This window comes from Asparagus officinalis, chromosome 5 (assembly GCF_001876935.1).
Source record: "Asparagus officinalis chromosome 5, Aspof.V1, whole genome shotgun sequence".
NCBI lineage: Eukaryota > Viridiplantae > Streptophyta > Magnoliopsida > Asparagales > Asparagaceae > Asparagus > Asparagus officinalis.
In genome coordinates this window covers 2,804,650-2,818,771 of record NC_033798.1, presented here as the reverse complement: position 1 = coordinate 2,818,771, position 14,122 = coordinate 2,804,650, and the positions used below count along the sequence as shown (strand labels likewise).

At 37.6% G+C, this 14,122-nt stretch overlaps 2 protein-coding genes across 2 annotated transcripts in view; one reads left to right on the top strand and one right to left on the bottom strand.

The window, feature by feature from the left end:
* On the top strand, positions 3,396-7,146 carry LOC109843264 (calreticulin-like). The gene is made up of 14 exons (XM_020412197.1): positions 3,396-3,517; positions 4,131-4,238; positions 4,336-4,528; positions 4,945-5,203; positions 5,298-5,354; positions 5,690-5,737; positions 5,808-5,894; positions 5,972-6,029; positions 6,131-6,198; positions 6,275-6,370; positions 6,462-6,509; positions 6,611-6,634; positions 6,745-6,819; positions 6,913-7,146. The coding sequence occupies exons 1-14, from the start codon at positions 3,412-3,414 to the stop codon at positions 6,922-6,924; spliced, it is 1,239 nt and encodes a 412-aa protein (XP_020267786.1). The 5' UTR covers positions 3,396-3,411; the 3' UTR covers positions 6,925-7,146.
* The window catches only part of LOC109843074, a 2,555-nt gene continuing 1,145 nt past the window's right edge, over positions 12,713-14,122 (bottom strand). The window contains exons 4-7 of the mRNA XM_020412005.1: positions 13,683-13,818; positions 13,278-13,358; positions 13,064-13,174; positions 12,713-12,936 (exon numbers count right to left, since the gene is read on the bottom strand). Coding sequence (XP_020267594.1) covers positions 12,859-12,936; positions 13,064-13,174; positions 13,278-13,358; positions 13,683-13,818 — 406 coding nt within the window. The 3' untranslated portion in view covers positions 12,713-12,858. The remainder of the gene's footprint in view (positions 12,937-13,063; positions 13,175-13,277; positions 13,359-13,682; positions 13,819-14,122) is intronic.

Genomic DNA, 14,122 nt, shown 5'->3' with positions numbered 1-14,122 from the left:
TACATCAAGGCTCCAAGGAGAGAGGAGATATTATGCAAAAAAACAAAAAAAAAAGTTGTTTGGTTTGTATTTACCACGAGGGGAACATTACAGGATGCAATGATGCAATTTACTCCCTGAATGAATTTGATGTTTACTGCAATTGATTATAGCCAAAAGACAGATTACAAAGTTATTTTCCGTCTACAGGTTCGTATTAGAATGTGTTTTTCCAAATATTTAATACAGGGCTCTCATATTTTGAGTATATATGTGAATACCAACACAAAATTGTAAGTCCTAGTAAATTCTGAAATTTCCTGAATCTACCTAAAAAAGAGAATGTAGAGATCAATGATTTGCATTGCTCCTTTATCCATCCCTTAATAATGTGCATCTTTCTTTCCTTTATATATGTATATATTGAACTGTGTCTTTGGGCAAAAATAATTTATTCATTCGATTCTTGATTTAAGTTTGGGCTAAATTTTGGTATGATAATTTTTCTACAGAGTGCGGTACCGCTTCGTTAATTAGTTAATCCTAAAACAAACAAATAAATAACTAACCAATCCTAATCAATTGAGGGCTCATAAAAAACGAAATTAAACCAATCAAGAAATTTTTAATGAACCCCATTGAGTAAAGACTTTCAATTGTAATCAAATTCTAATATGGATGTGATATGATATCTTTTCTATAAAAAAAAAATTTATGGTGTAAATCAGTTATAATGATTCTTAACTATATCTTATTGATTTAGCTATAATTCATTAAGGGGGTGTTTGGCAATCTGAAAGTGAATTTAAAATATGTAAGGTACTTTTTTTTACAAATGACTTTTACATCCATGTCAGCACGCAAGTGAAATACAGTGTTTGTTTGAAAAATTAAATTATTATCGAAAGTGCAATGTGAAGATGACGTGGCAAAATAAGATTAATTAGAAAATATAATTAAAATTATTTAATTAAATTACTTACATTTTTGTCACTTTCATGTGACTTCACCACTTTTTTAGGGGAAGTCAAAGTTGCATTAAATCTTATGTGGCAACTTTCTTACATCTCACTTTCATAACCACTTACATGAAAACAAACACCTTAATTGTTAAATGAAAGTAACTTTCTCACTTTCATCTTTCACTTGCATGCAAACAAACACCCCCTAAGATTTTTTAATTGTCATCATTCTTAGTTCTGCTGAATTAAGAACTGTTTTTTTGTAAATCTAATTTGAAAACTATTGTTAATTATAATCGAAGTCCAATTTGATATTATTTATTTGTAAATAGAAAATTTCATGGTTTGTGCCAAAATCAACCTTTACATAGGAGGGGCAAGATATTAGGAAGGAGAATCAATGGGCATTTGAGTGAATTTTATATAGTTTTGTTTAGTTCAAAAAAAATATAATGGTTCTAGGATCCAGGAAGTAATTATGTTTTGGCTAGGCTTAGTTGTATTCATGAAATTTGTCGGTTAATAAAACTATGCTCTTGAGTGAACATGTTTTTGGCATTTTCTGACAAAAAAAAATGATGGTAGCATTTAGTAATATAAATAGCGAAAAGAAAAACAGAAAAATTCAATTAAATAAGCAACGTACAAATAAATTGCAAATAAGTGTGCTTGCATATCAGTTGGGCTTTGTATGTAAAGCATAAGCATACAAAGTTAGTGACTTACAATTAGTTATAAAGTCGTATATATGATCTCAAATAGTTTGAATCCAGTGTAGATGATTTTGAAAGCCCAAGTAAATCGAAGAAACAAAAAAGCGTGAAGACTCAAGAAGCTTACTTTGGTTAGAAACAGTACTCTTTTCATATCTTTCATATCCTGCCCCTGCTGGCCCCGTGGTTGTTGGAACTATCCACTAAACTCAGATAATGCAGCGGAAATAAAATATGTGAAAAACTGAAAGCAATCAATACATAAACATATGAGATTTGTATAGTGATTCGGATAAAAATCCTATGTCTACTCTTTCTTTTTGCGAAGGACCTTCTTCAATATGACCGGAGTTCTTCTGAATCACAACTCAATTCAGTAGGTTTTACAGACAACGCCCTAGAATCTACCCGAAACCAATCGAAATACCCAGCTCCTCACAATGACCATAAGAAACCTAGCCCTGACTAACCACCATCAATTCACCTGGCTTGAGCAAGCCAACCCTTAATTACCCTGGCTTGAGTACGACGTCGAACTCATAAGTTTAAAAATACAAAACTAACCCAAAATAATTAAAACACAATTAAAAAGATCTTATAACCATTTAAGTAAATCGCTCTGCAAAATATTGATGTTGAAGATAAGTGAAGAAGCGATATTGTAGTTGAACATAAAGGACACTTCCTCTTGCTGAAACAATCCTCCGATGTTGAGCACGACGAGAAGAAGTTGAACGAGGCTTTCGGGGTTAAAATCTCAAAACCCTAGAATTTGATCTCTCCTTTTTCTTTTTTTATCTTCATTGTTTTATACTATCTCTATCTCCTCTTAAATAGGCCTTGATAGGACAGGAAAGATATTTGCAGATCAGAATCCAAATAAGAGATCAAATGGGTCGAGGAACAACTGAGATGAAATCTGAAAATCTACTAAAACACGTTGCGATCATTGATGGTTGATCACAATCATTAATGGTTGATGCTAATTATTGATGGTTGACTATAGTCCATCGACCGTGCAAATTCTAATTTTTAGAATTCAACGGTTATTTGTTATAGCCCACAGTGATCATCGATGGTTGACTACAGACCATCGATGTTTAATATCTGATTTCTATACGACAAGAACCCCTCGGTTATGATCACAAAAACCTTTGGTTTTGTATTAGAGTTTGTTTCTTTAGACGTATGAGCATGTGCTCGCACGCAAAATTTTTAGGTTGATAATGAACAGATTAATTTTTTTTTTTACTTCATTCAAAAGCTAACTTTTCTTCACTATTTCTTACTTTTGGACTATCAAAATTTGTGGGGGTAGAAAATCATTTACCACATAGATGAAGGAAGAGGCTATATATTATTGGATCCTCTTTTTTTTAAAAAAAAAATTTATGCGAAGTCATCAATCCATTATTAGTCCTCTCCGTTATGACCTTGGATCCCAATTTCGCGCCAAAACTAATATGCTACGAACATGGAACACAAAGAAACCATGTTTCTTACGGTATCAATCCCCCTGCAAGGCTCTCCGAAACAAACCACGTTATGCCACCAATAGCTGCCAGTACACACATCTCAAAGCACACGTGTCAGCTTTCCATTGAGCCCAGAAAATGAACATGTCATCTGAAGATACAGCTGATCTGAAAAAAGACGTGGAGGTAAGCTCACGTGGACGGTGATCATAGCACAAACTAGCCTTGCCGTTATATAAAACCGTTGAGGTCTGTTTCTCTGTAGAGACGACTTGAAACCTGATGGAGACTCTGAGGAAGTGTCCTCCTTGCTTCTTGGCCTTGGCCATTGCTCTCTCTGTCCTCTCTGTCGCCATGGCGACCGTCTTCTTCGAGGAGAGATTTGATGGTATGAGATTGTGTGTTCTTTCCGGGAATTTATTAGATATAAATAACGGGTTTTATTCAGTTTTAGTATTATTATGAGTCTATTATGTTCGTATAGATAAGAATGCGAGCGGAATGTTTTGAACCATATAGGTAGAGGTGGATAGTCCCTCCGCCAGAAAACCTCGCTTGCATGCAGAGTGTTTTAAGAAAATTTGTAATCTACTATGTTTAAACCAACATTTCTTTTTTTTTAACCCGAAATCTATGGGGAAAGATACAGAAGAGACCACCGACGTGCGATCTGTTTTATTTCTGTTCTTCAAATGCTAACCAAAATCAATATGTCTAATTTTCCTATAGTAGCTCAGCATAGTTTTGGTGCTCAAAAATATTTCTCTATTTAGAGGTTGTCATTCATTGATAATATAAATAACACTACTATAGCATGTAAATTGCGCTAGTTATCGCTCTATTTCAAATCAATCAAAATTTCTAATGAACTTGGAAAAAGAAAATATCTGCACCGCTTAGTTGTCCACCAACATTAATCATGTATTTTCCTTGTTCTAATTATTTCAGTTACATACATCATTAAATTATCTGAAACTTGTTGTTAAATTTTCCATGGAAAGATGGATGGGAGGGCAGATGGGTAATGTCTGATTGGAAAAAGAATGAGGATGCAGCAGGCAAATGGAACCATACTTCTGGTAATTGGAGTGGGGACCCTAACGACAAAGGTACTTGCACTCTTCATTTTTTCTCTGATTAATTTAAAATTTACTCAGAAAAATTTTCTTAAATTTTGTGCACTTTTTTTTTTTGAACTTCCTGTAGGCATTCAGACCGCTGAAGACTACAAGTACTATGCCATTTCAGCAGAGTTTCCAGAGTTCAGTAATGAACACAGGACTTTAGTTTTCCAATTCTCAGTTAAACATGAGCAAAAGCTTAACTGTGGTGGAGGCTACATGAAGCTCCTCAGTGGTATTATAGATCAAAAGAACTTTGGTAGTGACACACCCTATAGGTAATAATTACTCATATTCAATTATACTCCAATAGGATTAAATTGCAGATAACTCTCCCGTACCGTGGAAACTAGACGCTTATTACTCCTGAACTTCTTACTAGAACTTAGATTTCCTGATGTTCAAAGTGAGTTCTCTCTTCATTTTCTGTACCCATCATGTGAATGTCATGTGACGTCAATGTGCTGCAGAGGGATACGATCAGTGCGCTATAGAGCGGATGCCTGTTTTTCTCAAAACATACATATTCTATTAGAGAGAACTTTTTTTGTATATCAATAGGTCAAGGTGGCAATAAAAATATTTTACAAGTTATAAGTGGCTGACCTCTATAGTATATAAGGTGCATTAGCGATTAGCCCCGTATCATACAAAAATCTCTTTTCTAATTAGTGCCTATGTACGAAAATTGCAGCATCATGTTTGGGCCAGATATATGCGGAGAGACCTCTAAAAAGGTTCACGCCATTCTTGCACATAATGGGAAGTATCACAATGTCAAGAAGGATATTTCATGGGACAAGGATCAACTAACACATGTGTATACCTTAATCATTCATCCTGATGCTTCGTATAGAATCCTAATTGACAGTGAAGAGAAGGAGTCAGGGAGTTTGTTCACTGACTGGGGTATTCTTCCTCCTAAAGAGATTAGAGATCCTGAGGCCAAGAAGGTTATTTTCTTCTTTTATATTTACAAGAATCAGTTCAAACGTCAATTCTAGCTAGTTTAACATTTATATTGACTTGTTTGTTGACATTTTTCAGCCAGAAGACTGGGATGATAGAGCCTATATTATTGATCCTGAGCATAAGAAACCTGAGGTATTTTGCTTATTTAATGGTTTCTTTCATCAAGGATGTTTTGATAAAATTGCTCCTGCGTAGTATAAAGTTTGGTGAGTTTATGGTAATAAAGTTAGAATTATAATCATGTTACAGTAATCACATAATATTAAGATGTATACACTGGAACCAAATAAGTCAAAGTCTATAACATGCACAAAACTGGTATCATTTGCCTCCACCCAAACTTTTGAACTATGTACACTTGGTTTTAGTTTTATTGAACTTTTTAAATTACTATTACATACAGTAGCTCAATGTACATCATATTTTTGATATCTTTACTAATATTATACTCTTATTTGTTGGTGAAGGGATACGATGAGATTCCGAAGGAAATACCAGACCTTTTTGCTGAAAAGGTGAAAATTTTAATTTATTACTTTACAATTCCTTGATATTAAGTAACTATTAACATTAATTATGTTACAGCCGGAAGATTGGAATGCAGACGAAAAGGGTGAATGGAAACCACCGATGATCCCAAACCCTGAATACAAAGGACCCTGGAAAATAAAGGTTCAAGAGATCATTGTGACTTAATTTTATCTCCACAAAATTGCATGAGCTTACTTTCTCTGTATTTATTTTATCAGAAAATTAGGAACCCTGATTACAAAGGAAAATGGGAGGCTCCAATGATCGAAAACCCAGGTTTTGTATTGCTTTTATATGTCCAATATATACTTTTTTAAGTAGACATTTTTATTTAGTGAAAACAATACATAACTACAAATTTACAATGTAACATGCAGATTACGAAGAGGATCCGGGTATTTATATATATCCCAATATGAGATATGCAGCAATTGAGTTATGGCAGGTAATTTTTTTCCCCCGAAAATTCATAGATTGCTCAGGCTCTCGAATTATTAATTCCCGATTTTTTCGTGTAATAGGTAAAGGCAGGTACCCTGTTTGATAATATCTTAATCTGTGATGATCCTGAGTACGCCAAGAAATTTGCTGAAGAGACATGGGGAAAGTTGAAGGATGTATGACTCCTGAGATTGTGAATTCTGTAATGAATTAATTTTCTTTTTTTATAACAAATAAATTGACTACGAGGCACTAAAATTTTTGCAGGCTGAGAAGAAAGCATTTGAAAAGGTTCAGAAGAAGGTGGCAGAGGAGGTGAAATTAAAACTAGTTTCTTATACCAATTATTTTGTTGGTTTAGTACATCATTTTAAATGATTATTAGCTGACTATCTTCTGATTTCTTTGATTAACAGGAGGGCATTCTTGCTTCAACAATTGTAAGCACGTAGCTGTGACTAAAAGCACCATAAGATACTGCTTTATTATTATTTCAGTATCAAGTGCTGCAATTATTATTATTTTTCTCTGAATTTTTTTTTTGATGTAGGATGACGAACATGATGATGAGCCAGACGATGAAGAACCTGATTTCTCGGACATTATGAAGAAGGAGAAAGGACATGTATTATTTCTCAGCCTGAACTTTTATTCATTTTATGCAAATTTTTTTAGCCTAAGGTTAGTTCTAATTTATTTTGGTTAAATTTTGTTCCAGGATGAACTTTAAGGAGTTGCATGGGAAAAAGGCTAGATTCGATTTTTCAAACGTGCTCGAGGATAAATTTCGTTGCAAACTTGCCAATGTCAGTCGTCGTAATAAGCCTAGAGCTTGATGAATGTGAAATGGAATGTTAATAAATATGCAAACTTTTGCATTGCGTGAACGGATTTTGGAGGTCTAATTGATTCGCTAATGTCTAAAATCAATTGGACATGCTTTTATTGATTATATGTGTCTGAAAAAGTTGTTGGCTTGATGGACTCAATAGAAAGAGAACAATCTTCTAAAGAACTTGTTGTGACTGATGCTTTGAGAAACCAAACCAACGAACGCCGAGAGAAAGACCAAACAAAACACAAACACCAAGGTTTTACGTGGTTCGGCAAATTGCCTACGTCCACGGGGCAAGAAGGGGGTGGGTTTTCACTAATAGAGAAGGAGAGTACAAATTGAGATTACAAATCGCTCAAACGAACCAACTAATCTCACCAACAAATCTCTCAATCTCTCAACCAATAACCCTAACAAATAGCTCAGAAAGATCTCTCTTTTTCTGTGCTCCAAAACCCCAAAACTCTCCCCACAAAACCCTCAAATCGTATTGGTATTTATACCAAAACAGAAACCCAAACAGACTGCAAATAGGAACCTGAACTTTCCAAAAAACCCGTCATAAGTCGACTTATCAGTCTGCATAAGTCGACTTGGCAGAGCGAAAAACAGCAACTGGAGAAGAGATCATAAGTCGACTTATCAGACCTGATAAGTCGACTTGGCAGAGCAAAAAACCAACAATCCAGAGCAGAACGTAAGTCGACTCATGCACCAACATAAGTCGACTTACCATAAGTCGACTTATGCCTGTGCATGAGTCGACTTATGACCAAAAATCTGCTTTTTCCAATTCTTCTCCACAATTCTCCACCTCGGCGAAGTTTTCCCAAAACTGAGCCGACACCAACCAAACAAATGCCTCACATGCTGAGACCCAAATGAGAGTGTGAACACTCACCCCAAATGTCGATGTCGCTCACCAAATCGGCTGCATCAAAATGACTGCCTACGTATCCTTTGCCCAAGGAATCAAGCCTTCACGTAGTTCACCCAAACGGCCTCCAAAGGCCCTCAATCAAATAGAAAAGTCTGCAACTCTTCTCCAATATCACCAAACGATCTGCAACTGATAGTATTCCCAATGACCCCAAATTGAGACAAATCAAACACCTCCACCTGAGGTAAACCAATGGCCATATCCAAACTATATCTACCAGCTGCAACTGAATCCAAAACCAATCCATCATCTGCATCCAAAACCAAATGATCTCCAACCTGTGTCACCTTAGCTGGAATCCCAAATGACGCAGTATGATCTGGAGTATGTGGAGTAATCTCCACCCAACGTGGAGTAGCATCACTCTCCACCTGCTGCGATATCCAAATGACCTGATCAACACTCTCCACCTGCCGAGAGTCAAAAGTGACATACCTGCTCAGAACAAAATCAGAAGCTCCCAAACGATAATCAACTGAGCCTCCGAACCCCAAACGCGCAATCGGATCCAATCTCACATCCACGATGTGACCAAATGCTGGGTATCCAAATATCCGACGCGACCCAAAATCTGAAGCAGCTCCACCAGATCTAATAACTCCTAAAGCAGCAGTCGGCGACCTATGCATAAGATGACCCAAATATGTCGAAGCCCGCACACCAATGCCAATGCTCGACATCAAACGCCGATCCTCCTCCAGAAAGGAACGACCCATCGAAACTGTCATCTCATCTCGTCGCCCCAAAGTCTCCACACCAATGAAGTGTCTCCTATTGCCGTGAGCTCGGCACCAACGCAAGAAAGGACCCCTACCAAAGCTGAAACAATGAGTTACCTTTCTGCCAATACACTTCTTCCAATTGTTGTTGACTTCTAGGACTTTACACCAACGGGAACTGGTCGCGACCCAATAATGCCTAGAACAATCACCAACTGTGGAAACCAAGATACGATTACCTCCCAATGATGCCTCCTTGGAAGGCCCCCAAATGCCTGACTGAACACCTCCAAAAAGACCCCTCGCTCGATGGATAGAAGTGCCAAACTCCACCACGGTCTCGCTCATCCTAATGTGCTCACAGGACTTCAATCTGCAGGTCATAGCACTCCTCAACAACCAATGCACGGTATTACCAATCATATACCCCAGCACCAAACAATGCCACAGTCTAGCCGAATCTGATGAAGTCGTCATTTCCCTATCAATCACCGTGCTTCCGTGCAAATAATACAAATTTCTTCTTCTGACGCCCTTCATCACAATCATGGACCCAAATGTAACCTTCAAGCGTGCATCCGCCAAGGTCACCCTATAGCCAGCTGCCTCCAAAGCTCCAAGTGAAATGATGTTCTTCTTCAACTGAGGAACGAACCTCACTCCAACCAACTCCCGAATCACCCCGTCACTCATCCTGATCCGAACAGTACCAATACCACCAATAGAGCATTTGTGATCATTCCCCATGAGCACGAAATCCCCTCTTTCCAACTCCTGAAAGCTGGAGAACCAATCCCTCCTAGGGCAAATGTGGTATGTAGCACCCGAATCCAATATCCACTCTGTAGAGTAGGCAACACAAACTGACGGCAGTGCAGATAACGAGTAGCCCGAAGAATCCGAATCTGAATCGTTGCCACTAGCCTTGACAACATTCGCCTCTGAAGCTTGAATAGCTTTTCCCTTATTCTTCCCGGCTCGATCAACTAACTTTGGGCAATCGGCTTTCCAATGTCCATCTTCTTTGCAAAAGGCACATTGATTCTTACGAACTCCAAGATGTGCCCCTCTAGACTGCGACCTCCCACTACGGTTTGGACCCTTTGCTCTTGCGACCAACGCCCCCGCTACCGGCTCAAACGAAGTCTCCTTATCCTTCTTTCGAAGCTGATAATTCACAAGTGCAGCGGTGACCTCACTATACGAAAGAGATGCCTTCCCATTAATAAGAGTAAGAACGAAGGTCTCATATTCCTCGTCAGGCAAGGAACTCAATAGCAACAACGCCTTGTCCTCATCTTCAATCTTAACATCCACATTCGCCAAATCCGCAAGAAGCTTCGTGTAGTGGTTCATGTGATCACCAATGGAGGTTCCTTTCTTCAACTGGAAGCGGTAAAGCCTCCTCTTCAAATGCAAGCGATTCTCCACACTCTTGGTCAAATACTTGCTCTCAAGGATCTCCCAAATCTTCTTTGCAGAAGTCTCATTGATCACATCATACTTTAGATCTTGAGTGAGACAAGACCTAATCACACCACACGCCGTTCGATTCATCTTTTTCCAAACCTTCTCATCAATGTTGTCCGGTTTCCCGTCCAACTCCAACGTATCTTCCAAATTTTGCGCGTTGAGCGCATCCATGACTTCGCATCGCCAAAGTCCAAAATTGTTTGTGCCATTGAACTTTTCCACATCAATCTTCATTGAGTGGATATTCAAGCTTTGGACGGTCTTCACGCCGGAAGTACTGCCCACAACTCCTTCTTTCTCGGCCATAATCCTCAAGGCACCACCAAACCAATGCGGAAACAAACGAGAAATAGATCCAAACTGAAAAAGACGAGATTTTTACAAAAAAAGATCCCACCTTTATCACCAAACGAAGCCCTAGATGAACTTCCAAAGCGATCTACTCCTCCAAATAGCCCAAGCGTTGCCCGTGCTCTGATACCACTTGTTGTGACTGATGCTTTGAGAAACCAAACCAACGAACCCCGAGAGAAAGACCAAACAAAACACAAACACCAAGGTTTTACGTGGTTCGGCAAATTGCCTACGTCCACGGGGCAAGAAGGGGGTGGGTTTTCACTAATAGAGAAGGAGAGTACAAATTGAGATTACAAATCGCTCAAACGAACCAACTAATCTCACCAACAAATCTCTCAATCTCTCAACCAATAACCCTAACAAATAGCTCAGAAAGATCTCTCTTTTTCTGTGCTCCAAAACCCCAAAACTCTCCCCACAAAACCCTCAAATCGTATTGGTATTTATACCAAAACAGAAACCCAAACAGACTGCAAATAGGAACCTGAACTTTCCAAAAAACCCGTCATAAGTCGACTTATCAGTCTGCATAAGTCGACTTGGCAGAGCGAAAAACAGCAACTGGAGAAGAGATCATAAGTCGACTTATCAGACCTGATAAGTCGACTTGGCAGAGCAAAAAACCAACAATCCAGAGCAGAACGTAAGTCGACTCATGCACCAACATAAGTCGACTTACCATAAGTCGACTTATGCCTGTGCATGAGTCGACTTATGACCAAAAATCTGCTTTTTCCAATTCTTCTCCACAGAACAATCTTCTACAAATAGGCCCCTGAGGATAAAAAAAAGTAAAAAAAAAATCACTGAAGGGATCTACCTGCACCAATAAAATTAGAGAGGCAGTAAGCTCAAAGCCACCATACTACTGGGGGTCTACTTGCAACCCTTTTTTTTTTTACTTCAGTGAGTTCAATTTAGAGTCACAAACAATATTATCTCCAACATTTTTATGTATCCCCATGGCTTCTTTGGTATAATTATATAGTGCTATTGAGAATTCTATGTTGATTCTACTGAAGTTCTGTCCGTAGCCTCAACTTTTGGAGGACAACGTACTGTAGTACTAGATAATATATGCTCATCACAATATATAACTGGCCTTAACTTGGAGCAAAAGAACACAAGTCACCCAAGTTATTTTTTGCTGCTTTATTCAGTCAAGCTTTCTGGCATCTGTTTGCATGTGGTCGGTACTAGAAATTAATGAGAAACATGCATAATTGTACCTTACTAAATTATTTGAACTTCTTTACTGGTTAGTTAAATGGATTCATTTTAATTAAGGGTTAATTGCAGATAGACCCCCGCCCCCCCTAATCATCGCTGAACTGCGGATAGACCCGTGTAGTTCTTTAGCAGCAGATAGAGCCCTGAGTGAAATTTTTGACTCTTTTACCCTCAGAGAAAGACGTCCTGACTCCTGAGGGTAAAAGAGCCAAAAATAATTAACTCTAGGGTCTATCTGCAATAATAGAACTACATGGGCATATCTGCAATTAACCCCTATATATAATTAAGGTGATATACATTGGACAAATTTTCAAAACCAACCTATTTGGATTTTTATTCCCAAAAAACGACCCCATTCAGTTTTATTTGCAAAAACCGACCTGGTTTCAGCCTCAGCGCTGAAACCAGGTCGGTTTTTGAAAAAAACTCTCCGAAACTTCACGGGAGTTGAACTCCCGTGAAGTTTTTTGAACTATGAAACTTCACGGGAGTTCAACTCCCGTGAAGTTTCGGAGAGTTTTTTTCAAAAACCGACCTGGTTTCAGCGCTGAGGCTGAAACCAGGTCGGTTTTTGCAATTATTTTTGAATGGGGTCGTTTTTGGGGAATAAAAGTCCAAATAGGTTGGTTTTGAAAATTTGTCCGATATACATTTCATTGCTGATGAAGACATACAAAACTCTTTGAGCAGCCATCTAGTATCTAGGATATGTGACATTTTGAGTGAGTAAAGGAACTAGGAAAATTCTATCTTTTATCTGCAACCATAGTCAGATAAAAAGCCTAACTCTTATTCAAGGAAATTTGGAAGAAATTTTTTTTTATAGTCAATATGTTGCTTGGCTTCTGTTTGTTCTCTTGACAGGTTCTTTACTTTGCTTATTCATTGTAGATTCCCAGGACTTCACCTCAAAGACAAGAATAGTTTGTTGATCAAACAAAAGCAAAGACAAGATGCCAACTTTACAAATTACTCTAAAAAGGGGACTGCACGTATTGTCATTGACTTATCTTTTGGATAAGAAAGATACATTTCATCATTAAAAAAATATAAAAATTATATAAATCAAATTTACAATTTTTCCTGTGTCTATTAACATGAAGCTGGTCATGGTTGAATTTGAATCCTGTGTTGTTGCAATGCTTCATCTTCAACTCTCCGAGTCACTGATGAAGCATCTCTTCTCTGATTCAAACAAGAAATCATAGGTTTAATTCGACTGTTAAAAAATATATACATACACACGCATACATACATATGTACATAAATATATGTAACTCATGACGATTATGAAATATGATCGAGAGCTCACATTAATCTGAAGACGACGCTGATGCTGCCATTGCCTCTTTTGGATGGCTGATATAATTCTCAATATCAAATATAACGGCAACAGAATTCCAACTGCCCTTAGAAAAATAACCTGCAGGTTGGATTTATAGAAATAAGAGACTAACATAAAAATAATAATAAAGCTTCAAAATTCAACTGATGACATGAAATTTTTTTAGAACTCAATTACTTACAGTGATAAGTGCAAAAGGATAATGTCCTTCTCCAGTCATTATCACGTCGATAAGATGTTTACACAGTAGTAGCACCATGAACTATATCCACAACGGAAAATTTTAAAGCTAATTAGTCCATGAAATTAAAACCAATGTATAATTATAAGAAGCGCAATATTCACGAAACCCCTTGAGTTTTGGGTGTTTTGCACAAAATCCCCTAAACTCTGGGATGTTTTACGAAAATATCAGGACTGAAGCCAATTAGTTTAAGTTGTCACATGAGAGAGATTTTTGGGAATTGAGGAGAGTTTTGTGAAGAACACCCCCCAAAGCTTTGGGCTTTTTTGTTTTGTGTTTTGTTTTGCGTGGTTGTCAAATTTACACTGAGAAGAATTCAAGATTATGTTGAGTTAAACTCACAATTAGAGCTAATGATCTAAATGTTGTAGTTCTATCGGATGGAGGTGAGCACTCAGGGTACTCGGTATCCGACTCCTCAGCAATGAGCTCTGTGTTTTCAGATTCATAGTTCAAACTGGTGGCCTCCAAACTTCCTCTGCAAGCAAACAATTGCAAACAATCACAGTTCATTAGCACCTATTAGATATAATTATTAAATCAACAAAAAAAAAATTAATGCTCAAATCAAAACTGGTCCCACAATAATGCCACAATTGTTTGTGTTTAGTGGACGATTGTGATTTGTATCGACTAAAAAAGTGAAAAACATATGTAATTCGCAGAGATATCATGACAAAATACGATGACCGTTATAATTAGGACTAAGGGTAAATTGTGTATAGACGCCCCGTAGTATTGTTTGAACCTGTTGCCTCTCTAGTTTTATTTTTGCACATAAA

Excerpts from the sequence above, each read along its gene's own strand:
- LOC109843264 (XM_020412197.1), top strand. The coding sequence starts at position 3,412 with ATGGAGACTCTGAGGAAGTGTCCTCCTTGCTTCTTGGCCTTGGCCATT. Across the intron at positions 3,518-4,130 it reads CTTCGAGGAGAGATTTGATG|ATGGATGGGAGGGCAGATGG; the intron begins GTATGAGATTGT and ends TTCCATGGAAAG. Across the intron at positions 5,738-5,807 it reads CAGACCTTTTTGCTGAAAAG|CCGGAAGATTGGAATGCAGA; the intron begins GTGAAAATTTTA and ends ATTATGTTACAG.